Source organism: Miniopterus natalensis, chromosome X (genome assembly GCF_054644295.1).
Source record: "Miniopterus natalensis isolate mMinNat1 chromosome X, mMinNat1.hap1, whole genome shotgun sequence".
Lineage (NCBI taxonomy): Eukaryota > Metazoa > Chordata > Mammalia > Chiroptera > Miniopteridae > Miniopterus > Miniopterus natalensis.
The window spans coordinates 69,155,175-69,177,342 of record NC_142103.1 but is presented as its reverse complement, the minus strand read 5'-3'; the positions used below and the strand labels follow the sequence as shown (position 1 = coordinate 69,177,342).

General features: G+C 37.2%; 1 protein-coding gene across 3 annotated transcripts in view; it reads left to right on the top strand.

Annotated features, from left to right (window-relative positions):
• The window catches only part of F8 (coagulation factor VIII), a 156,844-nt gene that overhangs the window by 54,798 nt on the left and 79,878 nt on the right, over positions 1-22,168 (top strand). For all 3 annotated transcript variants that reach the window (XM_087813524.1, XM_016216918.2, XM_016216917.2), the window contains exons 7-10: positions 6,275-6,496; positions 8,942-9,203; positions 9,494-9,665; positions 20,469-20,562. In XM_087813524.1, the coding sequence (XP_087669650.1) occupies positions 6,275-6,496; positions 8,942-9,203; positions 9,494-9,665; positions 20,469-20,562 (750 nt within the window). The remainder of the gene's footprint in view (positions 1-6,274; positions 6,497-8,941; positions 9,204-9,493; positions 9,666-20,468; positions 20,563-22,168) is intronic.

Below are 22,168 nucleotides of genomic sequence, written 5' to 3'. Positions count from 1 at the left end.
CCTACCCAGAGGAGTTTCTACAACCTGAGGCTCATTAAGAGACTGATAACAACCAGCTGATCTACCCTGTGGAGATTCTACAGCCTGAGGCTCATGAAGAGAATCAGATTAATCTGCCTACAGGCAAAAGCAGACCTCAGAGCACTTTGAATCTTTGCCTGATCTGTTTGTGGACCCAGGCCTTGGAAAAGGAGGCTTTGATGTGCATCTTGGTCCTGTCCAAATGCACCTAGCCAGAAAAGAGGGGACCTCAAGGTGAGGGTTGTTGATAGCTCCAAACAGGGTACTCAGAGTCAGTCACAAACTGCGCCTGACATTGGCCTGCACCAGAGACCCTCCAAAAAGACTGAGAGTTCTAGCAGACCTACCTAATACATAGAAACAAACCCAAACAGGCAGCCAAAATGGGGAGACAAAAAAACAAGACCCAAATGAAAGAACAAGAGAAGTCTCCAGAAGAAGATCTAAATGAAATGGAAATAAGCAATTTATCAGATATAGAGTTCAGAATACTGATTGTAAAGATGCTCAACAGCATGAAAAAAGATATGGAAACTATGAAAAATGACCAGTCAGAAATGGAGAGTTACATAGTAGAAATAAAGAATATATTGGAAGGAATAAACAGAAGATTAGGGGAAGCTGAGGATTGGATCAGAGAATTAGAAGGCAGGGTAGAAAAAATCACTCACTCAGAGATCCAAAAAGAAAAAACAATTAAAAAACAGGAGGACAGTCTAAGAGAGCTGTGAGACATGAAATGTAACAATATTCACATTATAGGAATGCCAGAAGAGTTTGAAAGTAAGCAAGGGTTAGAGAAGCTGTTTGAAGAAATAATGGCAGAAAACTTCCCTAACCCGATCATGAAAAAAAATCACACAAGTTCAGGAGGCACAGAGAGTCCCAAGCAAGAAGAATCCAAAGAGACCCATGCCCAGACACATCATAATTAAAATGCCAAAAATTCAAGACAAAGAGAATCTTAAAGGAAGCTAGAGAAAAGCAATCTGTTACCTACAAAGGAGCTCACATAAGGCTGTCACCTGATTTCTCATCAGAAACTCTACAGGCCAGAGGGGAATGGCATGAAGTATTCAAGGTAATGCAAAGTAAGGATCTGAAACCAAGACTACTCTATCCAGCAAGACTATCATTCAATACAGATGGTGAAATAAAGAGCTTCCCCGACAAAAACAAAAAACAAAAAACAGGCTAAAAGAGTTTATCACTACCAAACCAGCATTGCAGGAAATGTTAAAGGGATTGCTGTGATTAGAAGTAGAAATAGAGAGAAAGAGAAACATAGGCATAAAGAATTAAAATGGCAACAGATAAGTATCTATAAATAATAACTTTAAATATAAATGGATTAAATGCTCCAATAAAAAGACATAGTGTGGCTGAATGGATAAGAAAATATGACCCAAATATATGCTGTCTACAAGAGATGCACCTCATAACAAAAGACTCACACAGGATTAGAGTGAAGGGATGGAACAAAATTTTCCATGCAAATGGAAATGAAAAAAACAAAAACACCTTGGGTAGCAATACTCATATTGGACAAAAAAGACTTCAAAATGAAGACCATAATGAGAGACAAGCAAGGTCACTACATAATACTAACAGGATCAATCCAACAAAAGGATATAACCCTGATAAACATATATGCACCCAATATAGGAGCACCTAAATTTATTTTTTTTAAAAACTTCTAGAGGACTTTGAGAGATCAGCAGCAAGACAGTCATAACAGGGGACTTGAATACTCCACTGATTTCACTGGATAGGTCTTCCAGACAAAAAATCAACAAGGAAACAGTGATCCTAAATCATACACTAGATCAGATGGATTTAATTGACATTTACAGACCATTCCACCCCAAAGCTGCAGATTATACATTCTTCTCAAGTGCAGATCAGTAAATGAGTGGATAAAAAAGCTGTGGTACATTTATACCATGGAATACTATGCAGCTGTAAAAAAGAAAGATCACTTAATCTTTGGGACAGCATGGAGGGAACTGGAGAGTATTATGCTTAGCAAAATAAGCCAGTCAGAGAAATGCAAGTACAAATGATCTCACTCATATGTGGAATGTAATAAACAAAATAAACTGATGAAGAAAATGGGTCCAGAGATGTAGAAGCATGGAACAGACTGAGGGATCTTAGAGGGAAGGTGGGGGTGCAGGAGTGGGTGGGGAGCGATTAATCAAAGAACTTATCTGTCTATAAGCATAACCCATGGACACAGACATTGTTATGGGGAAGGCCTGGGGGTGGGGTGGATGCGGGTTGGAGGGGATCAATGGGGGGGGGAAGGGAGACATCTGTAATACTTTCAACAATAAAGATAAATTTTTTTTTAAAGTAACTCTCACTGACCTAGCCTGATTGGCTCAGTGGTTAGGGCATCAGCCTGAGGACTGAAGGATCCCAGGTTCCATTCCAGCCAAGGGCATGTACTTTGGTTGCTGGTTCAATCCCCAACCTGGTTGGGGCACATGCAGGAGGCAACCAACCAATGAGTCTCTCTCATATCGATGTTTCTCCCCCCCCCCCCCCCCAAAAAAAGCAATGGAAAAAAATATCCTCAGGTGAGGATTAAAAAAACAAAAAACAAAAAAAAACTCTCACATAATTTTTTAAAAATTTTATCTTTATGGTTAAAAGAATTACAGATATCTCCTTTTTTTTCCTCATTGATCCCCTCCACGCAACATCCACACCCCACCACCCAAGGTATTCATCACACTATTGTCTGTGTCCATGGGTTATGCATATATGCATATAAGTTCTTTGATTAATCTCTCCCCACCCACTCCTCCACCCTTGCCTTCCCACTGAGATTCATTAGTCTGTTCCATGTTTCTGTGTCTCTGGATCATGTAAAACTGAATCAGGAACAATCAGAAAATTTGAATAGGCCAGTAACAACCGTTGAAATTGAAGCAACAATTTAAAAAAAAAACAAAAAAAACCTCCCAGCAAATAAAAGCTCTGGTCCAGACTGCTTCACAGGGGAGCTAATTTTTAAAAAATTTTTCTTCCTTTTTAAGGTAGGCCTGTAGTAGAATGAACTTCCCTCTTAGGATTGCTTTTGCTGTGTCCCATAGATTTTGAGTTGTTGTGTGTTCATTTTCATTTGTTTCCAGGAAGTTTTTTATTTCTTCCTTGATCTCATTGTTAACCCATTCATTGTTTAAAAACATGCTATTTAGCCTTCATGTGTTTAAAAGTTTCTGAGTATTTTTATTGTAGTTGATTTCTAATTTCATGCCACTGTGATCTGAGATGCTTCATATGATTTCAATCTTCTTGAACTTGTAGAGACTTGTTTTGTGTCCTAACATGTGGTCTATCTTTGAAAATAGACCACATGGGACCATGTTCACTTGAGGAGAATGTATATTCTGCAGCTTTGGGGTGAAATGTTCTGTAAATATCAATTAAATCCATCTGATTGAGTGTGCCATTTAGAATAACTGTTCCTGTGTTCACTTTTCGTCTGGAAGATCTATCCAGTGAAGTCAGTGGGATGTTAAAGTCCATGACTATGACTGTATTGCTGTTGATCCCTCCCTTAAAGTCCTTAAGGTTATTATTGCTAGGTCCTTATTTGTTGCCATTTTAATTCTTTATACCTATATTTCTCTATTTCTTTCCTTATTACAGCAATCCCTTTAACATTTCTTGCAATGCTTCTATTTCTCCTTCTAATTACAGCAGTCCCTTTAATATTTCCTGCAATTCTGGTTTGGTGGTGATAAATTCCTTTAGTGTGTTTTTTGTTTGTTTGTTTTTTGTTTTTGTCTTTTTTTGTCTGGGAAGCTCTTTATTTCACCATCTGTCTTGAATGATAGCCTTGCTGGATAAAGTAGTCTTGGTTTCAGATCCTTGCTTTGCATTACCTTGAATACTTCATGCCATTCCCCTAGGCCTGTACAGTTTCTGATGAGAAGTCATCTGACAGCTTTATGGGGGCTCCTTTGTAGGTGACAGATTGCTTTTCTCTTGCTGCCTTTAAGATTCTCTGTCTTGAATTTTTGCCAGTTTAATTGTGATGTATCTGGGTGTGGGCCTCCTTGGATTCTTCTTGCTTAGGGCTCTCTGTGCCTCCTGAACTTGTGTGACTTTTTCCTTGACCAGGTTAGGGAAGTTTTCTGCCATTATTTCTTCAAACAGCTTCTCTAACCCTTGCTTATTTTCGACCTCCTCTGGCACTCATATGATGTGAATATTGTTACATTTCATGTTGTCTCACAGCTCTCTTAGACTGTCCTCCTGTTTTTTAATTGTTTTTTCTTTTTGGATCTCTGATTGAGTGATTTTTTTCTACCCTGCTTTCTAATTCTCTGATCCAATCCTCAGCTTCCTCTAACCTGCTGTTTATTCCTCCAACATATTCTTTATTTCTATTATGTAACTCTCCATTTCTGACTGGTCATTTTTCATAGTTTCCATGTCTTTTTTCATGCTGTTGAGCATCATTACAATCAGTATTCTGAACTCGGTACCTGATAGATTGCTTATCTCCACTTCATTTAGTTCTTCTTCTGGAGGCTTCTCTTATTCTTTCATTTGGGTCTTGTTTTTTTGTCTCCCCATTTTGGCTGCCTGTTTGGGTTTGTTTCTATGTATTAGAAAGATCTTCTAGGATTCTCAGTCTTTTTGGAAGGTCTCTGATGCAGGCCAGTGTCAGATGGTGTTTGTGACTGGCCTTGAGTACCCTGTTTGGAGCTATCAACAACCCTCACCTTGAGGTCCCCTCTTTTTGGGCTGGGTGCATTTGGACAGGACCAAGATGCACACCAAGGTCTCCTTTTTCACGGCCTGGGTCCAGAAGCAGGTTAGGCAAAGACTCAAAGGACTCTGAGGTTTGCCTCTGCCTGCAGGCTAATTAACCTGATTCTCTTCATGAGCCTCAGGCTATAGAAACTCCACAGGGTAGGGGGAGAGGTTTTCCAGCAGGGTGGGGCAATTGTTTCCCTCTCAAGCAAAAGCTGCTTGGAAGGTAAATGTCTGCCTCTGCAGTATGGGGGAATGACTCAGAACAGGAATCTACAGGGTTGCCCTCTGAGCTGTATCTTCAGAGCCCACAAATCCAGATTCTCCTTATAGGGCTCCAGTCCACTCTGCCCTCCCTCTGCTGTATCCCAATGTGAGTGGCTGCACATGAAACTTTGTGCATTGTCTCTTTAAGAGGGTGCCTGCATTTCTAACCATTTCTCCCTGGCTGACAGAAACACTGCTGCTTTTCACAGCCAGATGTTATGTGGGCACTTTTCTCAGCTCTGATGCTCTTGGCTGGGAAGCCCACCCTGGGGTTTAGGTCCCAGAGTCCTCAGTGGAAACCCCCACAGCTGAGATATCTCTCTGGATCTTCAGCTGCTGCCTGTGGGACCCCAGCCAGCCCTCTCTCACCTCCGCACTTCCCACCATTCTCTATGTGGTCTCTACTTTTCCTCCTTGGTTATGAGGGTGCTCTCCAGCTCATCTTCAGTTGCAGTTGATTATTCAGGATGGTTTTTCTATATTTTAGTTATAATTCCAGTTTGGTCCTCAGACTAATTCCACCTAGTCCACCACCATCTTTAATTCTCCTCACTTACAGAATTGAATACAGGATGGTACAACCATTCACTGAAAAAAGGAACTCTGGAAGATGAGGTAAAAAATACCTCAAATTTGGTTTTGGATGTGTGGGTTTTCTGATATATCCAGGTAAAGATACTGAAAAGGTGATTATATGTGTCTGGAGTTATGGGGAAGGTATGACACAGCAGAGTAATCAGCATATGTATGATTATTACCACCAGGAGAATGGATGATATTGATCAGGGAGAAAAATATTGATTAACAAGAGAATAAGGCCCAAAGCTGATCACTGAAGTGATCTGTCATCTAATGGGTGCGTAGAGAAGGAGGAATCAGGGAAGGAGACAGAAAAAGGTACAGTCTAAGCAGTAGAGCAATAAAACCCAGAGAGGTGTTGGCATAGAGGCCAGTGGAGGAGAGAATTTCAAGAAGGAATGAATGGCCAACAGCTGTAAATAAAGATTAAAAGATATTCATTGGTTTTAGCAGCATGATTGGTGAGTTTGGTAAGAGCTGTTGCTTTCACAGTACCCCAATGTCCTTTTAAAGTTTGGTTCTGAGTCAAGATAATAAAATTTATAAGGTCAATTTGTTCATCCTATCTTAGAAAATGTTTTTCATTTCAATTTCTTTACTTCATGATCATAGCTATCTTATTCCTACTTTACAGGTCTAATTGGATGTCATAAGAAATCGGTATATTGGCATGTGATTGGAATGGGCACCACCCCCAAAGTGCACTCAATTTTCCTTGAAGGTCACACATTTCTTGTGAGGAACCATCGACAGGCCTCCTTAGAGGTCTCACCAATAACTCTCCTTACTGCTCAGACACTTCTGATGGACCTTGGCCAATTTCTACTGTTTTGCCATATCTCTTCTCACCAACATGGTAATATCTGTGGATCTTTTTTCAAAAAAAATAATGTTTTTAGTGATTTTTAGAGAGAGAGGGAGAGAGAGGGAGAGAATGATAGAAACATCAATGAGAGAGAAACATCATCAATCAGCTGCCTCCTGCACAACCCAGTCATGTGCCCTGACTGGGAATCAAACCAATGACCTCTTGGTTCTTGAGTCAACTCTCAACCCCTGAGCAACACAGGCCGGGCTATCTGTGCACCCTAAAAGCTAGTGTTATAAGTATCCAGCTCTTATTTTAATGGAATTTACTGTCCACTCCCCAGTATAGGATTATGTTAGTTATACCTCAACTGAGATTCCCTGGTTGCCACTTTTCAGAGTAAAGATTTTGCTTTGAGTATAAGAGGGCTTGAGAACTTGTAGTATTGGTGAAGTTTTAGTTAAATACCTGTGAGAGTGGTAGGGCAGATGGTTTAGGGATAAATGAAGGGACAAAAGTGGGGAGGACAGCATATTATTGGTTTTTCAGCCTGATCCCATTAACAAGGCTTTGATATTGTGGAGAGATGGCAGGTCATACATAGCTGAAGAGATGTTTATGAGAAAATTTAGGGAAATGGAAAAAAACAGCACTGCCTAGGTTGTGATCACAGGGTTCCAGGATATCAGTAGAGATTCCCAGAGCAATAACTTGCAAATACAAGAGGATGTTGCAGTGCTCAATATGAGACACCAGACAACTAGTGTACATGGAGGCACTCTGCAGATACCTGGTAGGAAATGAGAGACATATGGAAAACTCAGAGCATGTCAGGGATAGTGGATATTGGGAGAAGCAACATGGGAGTGGAAATTGGTAAGCATATTTGTGACACCACATGAGGTTTTTAAGGACTACTTAATGGGGACTTTGCAAAGGGTCAAAGTTCCTGTGAAAGCACTTTGTGACAGTGATACCTAGAGTTTTAAGTTATTGTTAATGTGACCTCATTTGTAGCTACAGGCTGTAAAAATTCATATTATATAATCATCTCACCCCTCCCCCCCCATTTTCCTTATGTATTCATTCTGTTAACCTTTAATATTGAATCAATCCATCACGACTCTCTGTCTACTTCTCTATTGTGGCCATTGAAGGCTATTGGAGGAGAAGGTGGTGGAGACCTCACCTCCATGTTCAACACCACTTGTTTGCCCTACCACTCTTGTTTAATCCTCTCTTCAGCTTCCTTGGTTGCCTTGGAAAAGAGATTTGATCTTGCTATGCATCCACCATTTCCCCCTTATGTTCCACGAGTGACATTGTTTAGAGTCCTCTGTAGTGATGAAGAATAAGGACCTCTTTTCCTCATCTGTTATATAATATTGGTGAGATTTTTGACAAAATATTAGGGATAAAGTGTGTCATACTGGGCAAGTAACAGGAAGTTGATCATATAAGCATAGAGGAATAGGTCATTTACTTGCATGCAGGTTGGTCATTATCTAGTTTGAGGCTGATTCAATTTAAGAGGAGTTTGTTTTATGTCTTGTTTTATTCTTTTACAACTTGTTTTCACTGATTTTAATCCTTGTTTTTCAGAAAAAATGCTTTGCCTTATTGGACCTCTAATAAAACCCTTCATTTTTCTATCTAGAATCAATTATTTTTAAGTCCACATGTACCCCAGACTACTTGTTTGCTGCTCCTGAAGTCTTCTCTGTTCCCCATCATTCAGTAAACAGGTTTCCCTTGTTAACATTGATCTTCAAAATAGTCCTATGGTATAGATAGGGTAGGAATTATTATCTATACTTTATAAAACATAAAGATGAGATTGAGATTGTTGAATAGACTTGCCATTAGGCTTACAACTGGTCACAGGCAAATATGTTCTTAAAATATATAACATATTTCTTTTATTTTGTGTTTACCTTTTCATGTTTTTATGAACTTGGAATGCATCTTGAAATTTATATCTACCTTAACATTTTTCCTGATAAGCTGTTACTAAATCAATGTTTTGTGTCATGCTTCAATGAAGTAAATATGGAAATCATTAGGTAACTGTGGAAATGGGAGTTGGTCTGAACTAAGCTTCCAGGTGCTGAAAATATGTAGTTCCTCACATCTCCTTATTTATAATTTGGGAGTTGGGGAGTGACAGGCTCAGAGCCAGTTCCAGAAAGGAAATATCCATACGCATTGTAAGAGCAAATGAATGAGTCTTGAAAAGGGGTAAAACATGTACTTGTACTGAAGGAGAGTCAAGCAGAAGGGAAATGATGAATGCAAAGACCACAGGAAGAAACCATCAAGTACCAGATATGGGGAAGGTAATCTATATAGGAAAGTGGCAAGAAAGAATATTGGTGTGGAGAAGGGAACACTTAAGAGGGGGTCTTGAAGGCCTAATGATAGAGAATGATGTTGTAGAAGTTAAGGCAAGAAAGTTTTGTAGGAATCTCACATTTTTTGTTTGTCTGACTCCAGATGGTATGGAAGCTTATGTCAAAGTGGATAGCTGCCCAGAGGAACCTCAACTACGGAAGAAAAATAATGAAAAAGAGGAATATTATGATGATGATCTTTATGACTCTGACATGGATATTGTCAGTTTTGATGATGACAACTCTCCTCCCCTTCCCCAAATCCGTTCAGTTGCCAAGAAGCACCCTAAAACTTGGGTCCACTATATTGCTGCTGAAGAGGAAGACTGGGACTATGCTCCCTCAGTCCCCACCCCCAATGACAGGTAAGCACCTTTTGATTCTTGCTACTATCTCTTCCCTATACTCAAAAGGTTCTTCCTAGTTATTCAAAACAATAAATCTTCAAACCACATTTAGGGTAGGTGCAGGTCTGTAATCAAACATCAAGGACATTAATGTTTGGAAACACATAGCTAAGCGTCAAGGATGCTTGTATTTTTTCCATTCTTTTTCTTAATTAAATCATATCAGCTATTTTAAAGTTGTATTTTAGCAATATGTCCTCTACTTAGAATTCTCATTTGAACCTCTCATATTTTTGTGTCTCATACAGCAGTTATAAAAGTCTATATTTGAATAATGGTCCTCAGCGGATTGGTCGGAAGTACAAAAAAGTCCGATTTATGGCATACACAAATGGAACATTTAAAACTCGTGAAGCTATTCAACACGAATCAGGAATCCTGGGACCTTTACTTTATGGAGAAGTTGGAGATACACTCTTGGTAAGTTGAGGAAAAGATATAAGGTTGGGTAAGAAGAAAAAGTCTGGAGGGTTTTGAGTTTCTTAAAACTTCATAATTCAGCCTTATCTCTAATGGGCATTATCTTTTAAAAAATATAAATATTACACAAATAAATGTGGACTATAAGTTTGTTTAAAAATATGACTATGTACAATACAAATTTAATGCCACTCATTAAACCTGAAATATTCATTGCTTAGACTTTGATACATATCCTTCTAAAACTTTTCCCATCAATTATGTAGTACAGACATCAGCAGACTATGACCTGTGAGCTAAATTTGGCTCATAGTCTATTTTTGGACAGCCTGTGAACTTATAAGGGTTTCACATTCTTCAAGAGTTATAAAAGAAGAAGGAGGAGAAGAAAGGAGAAGAGGAGGAGGAAGAGGAAGAGACTAGATATAGCTCCCAAAGCCTAGAGCATGTACTATGTAGCCCTATCCAGAGAATATTTGTTGACCTTTGATATAAAGTATTAAGAATGCTTATGCTGCAAAGAATAGAATACTCAGTGAACAATGGTTTTTAAAAAGGGGTTATTTTTTCACAACTAATTTGGAGCTGGATGGTTGGTTGCATCAACTCAGCAGCTCAAGAATATCATGAATGACACTAATTATTATACATGGAGCACTGAGCAGAACACCATGCACTAGTTACCTATGCCAGAGGAAGACTCTACATGAGGGGTAGCAAATATCATCGCTATGTTAGCCACCAGGAATAGAAGTCCAAACACCTCTGCCCACTGCACCTGGGTTTTGGAGTTACCAAGGTAGAGGCAATATAGTCAAATACTTTTACTCACATAGAGAAGAGACATATTAGAGCAAGATCAGCTCCAATAGTGCGCAAGAGTGCCCCATGGCTAGCAGGTCTCCCCTGGCAGCCAACTCAGGGCAGTTTCCTATGTGCACCCATCTCATACTACAGCAGAAGGATCCCAACCCCTCCCCCATGGAATCTGAAATACTGAAAGCTGGGGGCATTCCTGAGGCCCACTGATGCACATGCTTAAGCAGAACAAAGGGGCATCCATTGAGACTGAAACAGAGAAAGATATTCTCACCCCAGGTGATAAGTCTGGAACAGGCTGTGTGGGCTCTTTATTTCCTAATAAGGAAGTGTTCCAGACCCAAGGCCCATTCTTATATAGCCAAGCAGGGGTCAAAAGAATACACATGAGATTGCCTTTCTCAACATGGAGTTTTGTTAGATATTGCCAAAATGCCTTTCAACAATTCTGTATCAATTTATACCCTCACCAAGAATATATGAGTGCCCTTTATGCCACATCATTGACAAAAATATATGTTATAAACCTTCAGAAAATTTTCCAATTTGATAGGCAAAAGATTTATATATTGTCTTCATTTACATTTCCTTGGTTAATAGTGAAATTGCATAGTGTTTCATGTTTGTTGGCTATTTACAGGACACCCTCTGTAAATTGCCCTCTTATAAATTTTGTCCAGTTTTCTATTAAGTTAGTCATCTTTTGCTTATATATTTGTAAAAGGCTTTATGCATTATAGGTACTGGCACATTGTTATTTATCTTTCAAATATTTTTCTTAGTCTGTCACTTGTACTTTGACTCCTTTATGATGTATTTTGTTCTACAAAGATTTTTTATCTTTATATAGTCAATGTTTCATCAGTCTTCATTTATGTTTTCTGCCTAGGAATGTCTTCACCACCCTCAAGAGATTATAAAATAGTCTACTATATTTTATTATTTTACTTTTATAATTTTATTTTAACAATAAGCATTTCAGTTGCTCTGAAATTTACTTGTGGGTATAGTGCATAGTGTCAAATAAGGATTCTCCAAATGACAACCAGTTGGCCCAATCAATTCTTTCTTTGCTAATTTAAAAATGCCTTTTTCATCAAACATTAAGTTGCTAAAATTTGTTCTCTTTAAGTTATCTGTTACTACGCTGTTTTAATGACTGTAACAAGTTGTAATATGTTTTAATATTTTTAGGGTCAGTCGTTCCTCATTTTACTTCTTCAAAATTTTAATTAGCTATTCTTATACATTTTTCTTCATAAACTGTATTTACTTATTTTTGAATTAGCTGGTAAGAATAATTCAAAAGGCAAAAAAAGAGAGTATAAAATGAAAAGCAAATTATCCTCCCTCTCAGACTTCCAGTTCCTTAGTCTGGCAGGTAGCCATTGCTGTCAGTTTTTATATTCTCATCTAGAAATAGTATATGCATATATACATATACAAGTGTATGTGTGTATATTTTACATGCAAAACAGGAGCACTATGGAAATTGTTCTGTACCATGATTTTTAAAAATTTAGCAATATATTTTGGATATCATTTCACATAAAGATATATAGATCTACCTCATTCTTTGATTTATGTGGGTTATGCTCTGGACACCTTGCTGAATCCTATTGATCTTTTCTTTTAATGTAAGAATTTGAGAATTGTTCTTTACTTTTTATATAGAAATTTTCAAACATACTCAGAAGTAAAAAGAATAGTAAAATAAACTTCTTTGAACCCATCACTCATCTTCAAAAGTTATCAACAATGGCTAATCTCATTTCATATATAAACCAACTAAGCCTAACAGACATCTATAGAAAGTTCACCCAACTCCAATAGAATACACATTCTTTTCAAGTGCACATGAAACATTTTCAAGGATAAACCATACATTAGGCCACAAAACAAATATCAAAAATTTTAAAGAAAACTAGAGTCTAATACCCCTTGTAAATACAGATACAAAATTCTCCACAACACATTAGTAAACCAATTCTAGCAACTTTTAAAAAAGATTGTATACCATAATCAAGTGGGATTTGTTCCAGGAATGCAAGGATGGTTCAACATATGAAAATCAATGAACTACACCATAATAATTCAATAAAAGAAAAGAAGCACATGACCATGTAATAGGTGGAGAAAGGGGTTTGACAAAATCCACTACCCATTCATGATCGAAAAAAACTCTCAATGAACTAGTAACAGAAGCCAAGGTCCTTAACTTGATGAAGAACATCTAAGAAAAATTTATCATATGGTGAAAGACAGAATGTTTTCCCCTTGAGATTGGGAACAAGCTAAGATGTCTACTCTTGTCACTTTTATTTAATATTGTACTGGAAGCCAGTGAGATGAACCACACAAAAAAGGAATTAGAGGAGGAAAGTGGAGAGCATGCCATTTTGGAGGATCCTCAGAGTCCTCCTCAGGAGGAGGCTGCAGGGAGCAGCCTCCATCCAGCTCCCTGAGGCCACAGATAGTGTGAGGACTCCATGGATGAAGACCCAGTGCTACCAGCACCAGCCTGATGCTGTGACCTGGCACACTTGAACTAGTGCCCCCAGGACAAATGCACCACTTCATTGATCCAGTGCACATGGCCTGCCATCCTGCCTTCCTGCCAGTGGCCCCTGTTGATGCAATGCTCACAGCCAGGGTGCCTGTCTGCCTCTTTGACCGGGAAGCACAGCCAGACTGCCTGCCACCTGCCTGTCTCCCTCCTTGACAGGGACCCACAGCTGCTGGCCGGCCTGCCTGCCTGCCTCCTTGATGGGGTGTGCCTGACCTGCCTGCCTGCCTGACTCCTTGATGCAATTAGACCAGCCTGCCTGCCTAACTGGCCTACAGCCTTGAGGTAGTGCACCCGGCCCCGCCATCATGACCCAATGCTGCCGAAACATACAGGCCTGCCATCAGAGACTGGCTGCATGACCTGGCAACTAGAGAATACAGGGCACAGGCCTTATTCAGCCCTGCAGTCTTGACCTGGTGCCCCCAGACAACTGGCCCACTAAAATGGGGAGACAAAGAAACAATGAAATGAAAGAAAAGGAGAAATCACCAGAAAAAGAACTAAATGAAATGGAGAAGCAAATGATCAGATATAGAGTCCAAAGTAATCATGATAAGGATGCTCAAACATCTTAGTGAGAATTGCAAGCAATTTAATGATAACTTCATAAGCCTGAATAAGAATCAATTGGAAATGAAGAATGGCATAGCTGAAATAAAGAATACACTGGAAGGAATCAGCAGTAGATTAGAAAAGGCTGAGGACCAAATCAGTGAATTAGAAGACAAGGTACAGAAAACACCCAATGAGAACAACAATTATGAAAAAAAAATTAAAAATCAGGAGGATAGTTTAAGGGAGCTTTGGGACAACATGAAATGTAACAATATCCACATCATAGGGGTTAAAGAAGGAGAAGAATCCAAGCAAGGATTAGAGAACCTGTTTGAACAAATAATGACAGAAAACTTTTCTAATATGGTGAAGGAAGAAGTCACTCAAGCTCAGGAAGCACAGAGGGTTCCAAGCAAGAGGAACCCCAAAAGACCCACACCTAGACACATCATTATTAAAATGGCAAACATTAAAGAAAAAGAAAGAATCTTAAAAGCAGCAAGAGAGAGATAAAAAGTTATCTACAAGGGAGGTCCCATTAGACTGTCAGCTGATTTCTCAATAGAAACACTTCAGGCCAGAAGGAGTGGCATGAAGTATTCAAAGTAATGAAAAATAAAGTACTGAATTCAAGACTACTCAATCCAGCAAGGCTATCATTCAAAATTGAAGGTGAAATAAAGAGCTCTGCAGGCAAAAAAAGGCTAATGGAGTTTATTACTACTAAACCAGTACTTCAAGAAATGCTAAAGGGTCTGGTGTAAGAAGAAGAAGAAGTAATATAGAGAAAGGGAGGAACACGGACATAAAGAAAGAATGGCAATACATAAGTACCTATCAATAATAACCTTAAATGTAAATAGCTTAAATGCTCCAATCAAAAGATAGTGTAGCTGAATGGATAAGAAAACATGACCCATATATATGCTATCTACAAGAGACCCACCTTAGAACAAAGGATTCACACAGGATGAAAGTGAAGGGATGGGAGAAAATTTTCCATGCAAACAGAAATGGAAAAAAAAAAAAAGCTGGGGTAGCAATACTCATATCTGACAAAACAGACTTCAAAATGAAAGCCATTACAAGAGACAATGAAAGTCACTACATAATATTAAAGGGGTTGATCCAACAAGAGGCTATAACCCTAGTAAACATATATGCACCCAATATAGGAACGCCCAAATATATGGAAAAAAACTTCTGGAGCACTTTAAGGGAGAGATTGACTGCAATACAATCACACTAGGAGACTTTAACACCCCACTGACATCATTGGATAGACCTTCTAGTAAAAAAAAAATCAACAATGACACAGAGATCCTAAAAAAGGATACAATAGATCAGATGGATTTAATTAACATTTACAGAACATTTCACCCCAAAGCTGCAGAATATACATTCTTCTCAAGTGCACATGGTACATTCTCAAAGATAGACCACATGTTAGGACACAAAACAAGTCTTTACAAGTTCAAGAAGATTGAAATCATATCAAGCATCTTCTCTGGTCACAACCGCATGAAATTAGAAATAAACTACAATAAAACCACTAAAAAACACTCAAATACATGGAGGCTTAATAGCATGTTATTAAACAGTGAATGGGTTACCAATGAGATCAAGGAAGAAATAAAAAAACTTCCTGGAAACAAATTAAAATGAACACACAACAACCCCAAATCTATGGGACACAATGAAAGCAGTCCTGAGAGGGAAGTTCATAGCACTACAGGCCTACCTCAAAAAACAAGAAAAACTTATAACAAATTATCTAACCCTGCAACTTAAAGACTTAGAAAGAGAATGACAAAAAAAGCCTAGAATAAGTAGAAGGAAGGAAATAAGAAAGATCAGAGCAGAAATAAATGACATAGAGACAAAACAACAACAATACTAAAGATCCATGAAACCAAGAGCTGGTTCTTTGAAAAGATAAACAAGATTGATGAATCTTTAGCCAGACTCATCGAGAAAAAAAGAGAGAGGTCCCAAATGATCCAAATCAGAAATGAAAGAAGTGAAGTAACAACTAACCCAACAGAAATACAAAGGATTGTAAGAAAATACTATGAACAACTATGCACCGACATGCTGGACAACCTGGATGAAATGGACAAATTCCTAGGAAAATACAACCTTCCAAAATCCAATCAGGAAGAGTCAGAAAACCTGAATAGGCTGATAACTGCTAATGAACTTGAAGCAATAATCAAACACTGCCAGCACTCAAGAGCCCTGGCCTTGACAGCTTCACAGGGGAGTTTTGCCAAACATTCAAAGAGGCATTAACACCTATTTTCCTCAAACTATTCCAAAAAATCCAATAGGAGGGAACACTTCCAAGCTCTTTTTATGGTGCAGCATTAGCCTAATTCCAAAACCAGACAAAGACACTACAAAGAAAGAGAATTACAGACCAATATTGATGATGAACATATATGATAAAATCCTCAACAAAATGTCAGCAAGTCAGATCCAGTAATATATTAAAAAGATCATACACCATAACCAAGTGGGATTTATTCCAGAGATGCAAGGTTGGTAAATATTCACAAATCAATAATGTGATACATCACATAAACAAATTGAAGACAAAAATCACTTGATCATATCAATAAATGCAGAAAAAGTATTCAACAAAATTTAACACCTATTTTTTGATAAAAACTCTCAGCAAAGTAAGAAGAGAGGGATCATACCTCAGCATAATAAAGGCCATATATGACAAACCTACAGCCAACATCATACTCAATGGGCAAAAAATAAAGCCATTTCCCCTAAGAATAGGAACAAGACAGGGATGTCCATGTTCACCACTCTTATTCAACATAGTACTGGAAGTCCCTGCCACAGCGATCAGAAAAGAACAAACAATAAAAGGCATTCAAATTGGAAAAGAGGAAGTAAAACTGTCATTACTCGTAAATGATATGATATTGTACGTAGAAAACCCAAAGACTCCACCAAAAAACTATTAGATTTAATAAATGAATTTGGCAAGGTACCAGTATACAAAATTAATACCCAAAAATCAATGTCATTTTTATACACCAATAGTGAACTCACAAAGTGAAACTAAAAAATCAATCCCATTTACCATTGCAACAAAAGAAACTCAGATAATTAGGAATAAACCTAACCAAGGAGGTAAAAAACCTGTACCTGGAAAGCAGGTTAAAAATGTGAGCCAGCAATTTCACTCTTAGACATATACTCAAGAAAAATGAAAACATAAGTCCACACAAAGTCATGTGTGTAAATGTTCTTAGCAGCATTATTTCTAATACCCCTGAACTAGAAACCATTAAAATGTTCACCAGTTGGTGAATGGACAAACACAATGTGGTATATTCATATAACTGATATACTATTCAGCAAGTAAAAGGAACTACTCATACATGATACAATATACATGAAACTCAAAGCAGTATAAGTTAAAGAAGTGAAACAAAAAACACTTACATATTACATTAATTTATATGAAATATCCAGAGAAGGCTAATAATTTATGGAGCAAAAATCATATTTGTGGTTATCAGAGGCTAGGGTTCGGGGTGGGAGCAGGGATTGACTGCAACCCAATATGAAGGATCTTTTTGGGGTGATGGAAATGTTCTAATTCTGGATTGTAGTGATGATTGCAAAATTCTATAAATTTACTAAAAACCGTTGAATGATACACTTAAATGGGTGAATTTCATGATATATAAATTATATTTCAATAAACATTTAAAAATGGACAGAAAATCATACAAAAACAGATTACATTCAAAGGAATGATAATGAAACTCTTCTGGTTACTATTGCTATGTACCCCGCAACATCAAAGCAGTGGTTGAAATAACAGCCGTTTAATTATCCTCACATATTATGTGTGTCAGGAATTCAGGCAGACCTCAATTTTTTATCTCTTTGGCATTGACTAAAGTCACTTGGTGATAATCAGTAGATCTGGAGGAACCAAGACAGCTTTGCTCACATGCCTGGCACCTGAGTGGGTATGACTGAAAGACTAGAACTGCCAGCCAGATCACATGGATTTTCATGTGGCTTGGCTTCCTCACACCACGGTGGCCTCAGAATAGGGACTTCTTGCATGGTGGTTTAGGGCTTCCAGTCTGCCTGTTCCACTAAGCAAGTTAGAAAGTACATCACTTTTTACGACCCAGCATCAGAATTCACACAGCACTTTATGTTATAATCTGTTAGTCAAAGCAGCCAAATTCCACCCTGAATTAAGGAGAGGGAAAATTTGGTCTACCTCTTGATGGAAGGAGTGTCAAAGAATTTGGGAGCCATATTTTACAACTGTCACATGACAGTTTACTTCTTTAGAGCAATAAAGGAAGCCAAAAGACAATGAAATCATGTCTTTAGTGTGTTGAAAGAAAATCACTATCAACCTAGCAAGAATTGCCATTTTATTGGCCATTTATACCAATATTCAAGTAATACATAATTTTATATTAAAATTTTAATGTAGAATATAATAACAAAGGAAAGACCCACTAGTTTTTTTTTATTAAGTAGCATAACCTTTGTTGTAAACCTGACCAGGGAAGTATGAGAAAGGGAAATTTAAATTACAGAACAGTTGCATTATAAACATAAATTCAAAAATCCTAAACAAAATTTAAACCCAATACAATGATGTATAAAAAAGATAATACATTATGACCTAGTTGATTTATCCCAGGAGTACTAGGTAAACTTAACATTAGAAAATCAAATGTGATAACCTACTGTATTAACATATACAAGTGCAAAATATCATTTGATAATCTCAATACTTTCAGAAAAAGCATTTGTCAAAATTCAACATCCATTCATAGTGAAAAGTCATAGGAAATTGGGATTGCAAGGGATGTCCTTATCCTGGTAAAGATCTTCAGAAAACCTATAGTGACCACCATACTTGGTAGTGAAACTCAGAAATTTTTCTATTTAAGATCACAAGACACAATTTACAGGTATCACTAACTTTATTTAATATTTTACTAGAAATCCTAGCCAGTGTTGTTAGGAGAAAAGGATGGGACGATGTTAAAGGGATAGAGGAGCCAACTTAAAGAGCTTCTAATGTTTAAGCTGAAAGAATTCAAGCAACAAAATAAAGTAGTGTCAGATTATACCCCAAAGTATAAAATAAATATCCATGAGTCTTTAGTGATATGAATAAATGATTGAATAAATAAATAGATGGGGGAATACAGACAAATCTCACATACAGAAAAATTCCAAAGAAATTATGTAGATCTATGATCCATTTGGGGTTAAGTTTTGTGAATGGTGTAAGGCCTGTAACTAGATTCTTTCTTTCTTTTTTCTGCACGTGGCTGTCTAGTTGTTCCAGAGCTATTTGTTTAAAATAATTATCTTTGCTCCATTTTCTTTTTTGTTTTTTAAATTTTATATTTGTTTCAGCATAGTGGTTAGATAATCATATACTTTACCAAATGTCCCTCTGATAACTGTAGTATTCACCTGGCATTATATAGTTATTACATTATTGACTATATTCCCTATGCTGTACTTTATATCCCTGTGACAATTTTGTAACTTTTTACTCCCTTCACCTTTTTTACCTATCCCCACACCTTTTCCTCCTTTTTATTCTTTTTTCCTAAAAAAAATTTATTTTCAAATATAGTTTACATTCAATATTATTTTGTATTGGCTTCAGGTGTATAGTATAGTAGTTAGACAATCATATACTTTACAAAGTGTTTCCCCCTGATATTTCCAGTACCACCTGGCACCATACAGAGTTATTACTCCTTTTTTATTGTCTTTACTTCTTTGTCAGATCAGTTGACTATATATGTGTGAGTCTATTTCTCGGCTCTCTATTCTGTTCCAAAAGGAAATTTTTTTCAATGGAAGATGCTATAACCTTATTGTGTACTAGTACAAAAGAAGTTGGCATTAGATAGGAGCTAATTTTAATAGGAAAGAACATGGCCATATATGCTTTAAGTGGGTAGCTTTGATGGTGGGAAGATGAGAAAGTTCTATTCCAAATGCTTCTCTTTTCTCAGTGAAAAAAGAAACACCTGAGAGTGAGGATCAGGAAGCAAATAGTCAACTAAGTAGGTGAGAAGGTGAATTTCTAGGAAAACATAATAAGATGGGTTGGTAGCTTGAGTGATCATTTGAGATTTATGGTCACGAGTTTAAAGAAGCTAGTTGCAGAGCTGTGTGATGTCTCTCCTACATCATTCTGCTGCTTAGGTGCAGGTAAGGAATAGGCTGTTTAGTGGCTTTTACTAAATGAATGGGTTTTAAGACAAGAATGCAAGTGGGAATTGGTTTTTTATCCTCAGATCTAGAGCACTGTTGATGTCCTCAGTGTTCTCAACTGCTGCATCCATGTTATTGCTTTTCCACCCTTCCTCTCTTTTAAACCTCATGCAATCAGATGATGCTGACTGCAACCCTTGCTTAATGTAATCAACTGCCCTCCTGGTCATGCTTGCTCGTTCAGTGACTATTTTATCACCTGAGTCACTGTTTCCCTCTCCCACTGAATTGGGGAATTCAGTGCCCAAATGTTCGAAAAGGCTGAGGGGAAGCAGTGCCCTCAGCAGACATTCAAATTTCAATTAATGTATGAAAGTGCAAGGAATACTTCTGAAGCGATTGAAATAATTTTAAAGAAATGGAAAGGGGCCTTTAGTGAGAAACCTATAAGTAGTTGTCTGAGCAATTTTATGAAAAGAATAATTTGAAATTTATCTAGATTTAAACCCCTATAATGTGGATGCAAAGGAGCTTTTGTTTTCTGGAGATAGGATACATTTTTCTTCTTGATCCTAGTTGTCTTAAGACTTGATCTTATAGCTCGTTTATACTTTCAGATTATATTTAAGAATCAAGCAAGCCGACCATATAACATCTTCCCTCATGGAATCACTGATGTCAGGCCTTTGTATGAAGGGAGATTGCCAAAAGGTAAGTGTTAACTCAATTTTATAGTTCGTACTTACCTGTTGGTACAGATGAGGTCACAGTCTCAATAACAACTAAAATTATGCTGGCCCTTGCCCTGGCTGTTATGCACCCTATAGGAGCATTTGTTACCTGTCATCCTTTATGCTATAATTTCCAGATATATTACAGCTATGCACTTTATAATACCCACAAGAAAATGCTATAATGTTTGCCTTAAACATACATATGTCGTTTTAGAAAATTATGAGGAAAAGTATTCCTTGATATTTATCCTGCTATTTACCATTATCAATGCTTTTCATACCTTACTGGAGACCCACATTTCCCTCTGGCATCATTTCCATTCAGATCATTTCCCTTCAGCCCAAATAATTCTCTTTAGCATTCCTTATAGTGCAAGCATGCTAGAGATAAATCTCTTAGTTTTATTTTAAAATGTCTTTATTTCGTCTTACTTTTTTTTTTTTTACCTTTAATATGGTTTATTAGCCTTTCATTATGTTTTTAATATCTTTAGAGTCTCAAGTCTCGTCTTTACTTTTGAAGGATACTTCCACTGTACATAGAATTCTGGGTGGAGAGGCTTTTTGTTTTTTTTTTTTTAGCACTTTCAAAATATTATTTTACTAGCCTTTATAATAGCTAAGTCTATATTCCATTGAATCATTCTTCCCCTGTATGTCATTTTTCTCTGGCTGTGATTTTCTTGATATTTATCCTACTTGGGGTTCATTGATCTTGGATCTATAAATTTGTTTTTCACCAAATTTGGAAAGATTGTGGTCATTATTTCTTCAAATATTTGTCTACCCTGTTCTCTGTCTCCTTTCCTGGGCTTCCACCTACATGTATGTTTGATCTTTTAGGGTTGTCCCACATGCCTTAATATTTTGATCATATATTTTCTTTCTCCCTCTCTTCTGTAGATTAGATAATTTCTGTTGATTTATCTTCAAGTTCACTGACCTCAAACTGGAATTTGAGTCACAGTATATGTATTTTTTTAATAGCCAGAATTTTGTTCCCAAATGAAGTAATAATTTATACCCTTGCTAGTCATGTATGAAAATATAATATCCCATATCCTTGATAGCTCAACAATAATAGTCTTTTAAAATTCTGCCACTCTGGTGAAAAGTGATGTCTCATTGCTGCTTTAATTTAAATTACTTAATTTCTTATGGAATTGACTATCCTTTCACATTTTTCTTGGCCATTTGGGTTTCCTGTACTATGAATTTTATGTTCATGTCTCCTTTGATTATTTTTCTGCTGGGTTGTTTACCTTTATCTATCTATCTATCATCTATCATTTATCTTCTTAGTTTATTTAATTATAGGCATTTTTCCCCCGTAAATGCATTTAAGGTCATATATTTTTTCTCCAAATACAGCTTTTGGCTATATTCCATGCCTTTGATATCTACTAATCTCTTTACCTTTCATTTCAGAATAGTGCACTACTTTAGTTTTTATTTGCTATGTTATTTGTTGTTTAAAAAGATTCATGACATATCTGTCTCATGGATGGTACCCTTTATCAATTAAAATATCTTTCTTGGTTCTGTTTTATGCTCCATAACTTGAATTTTATTTTGCTAATTTT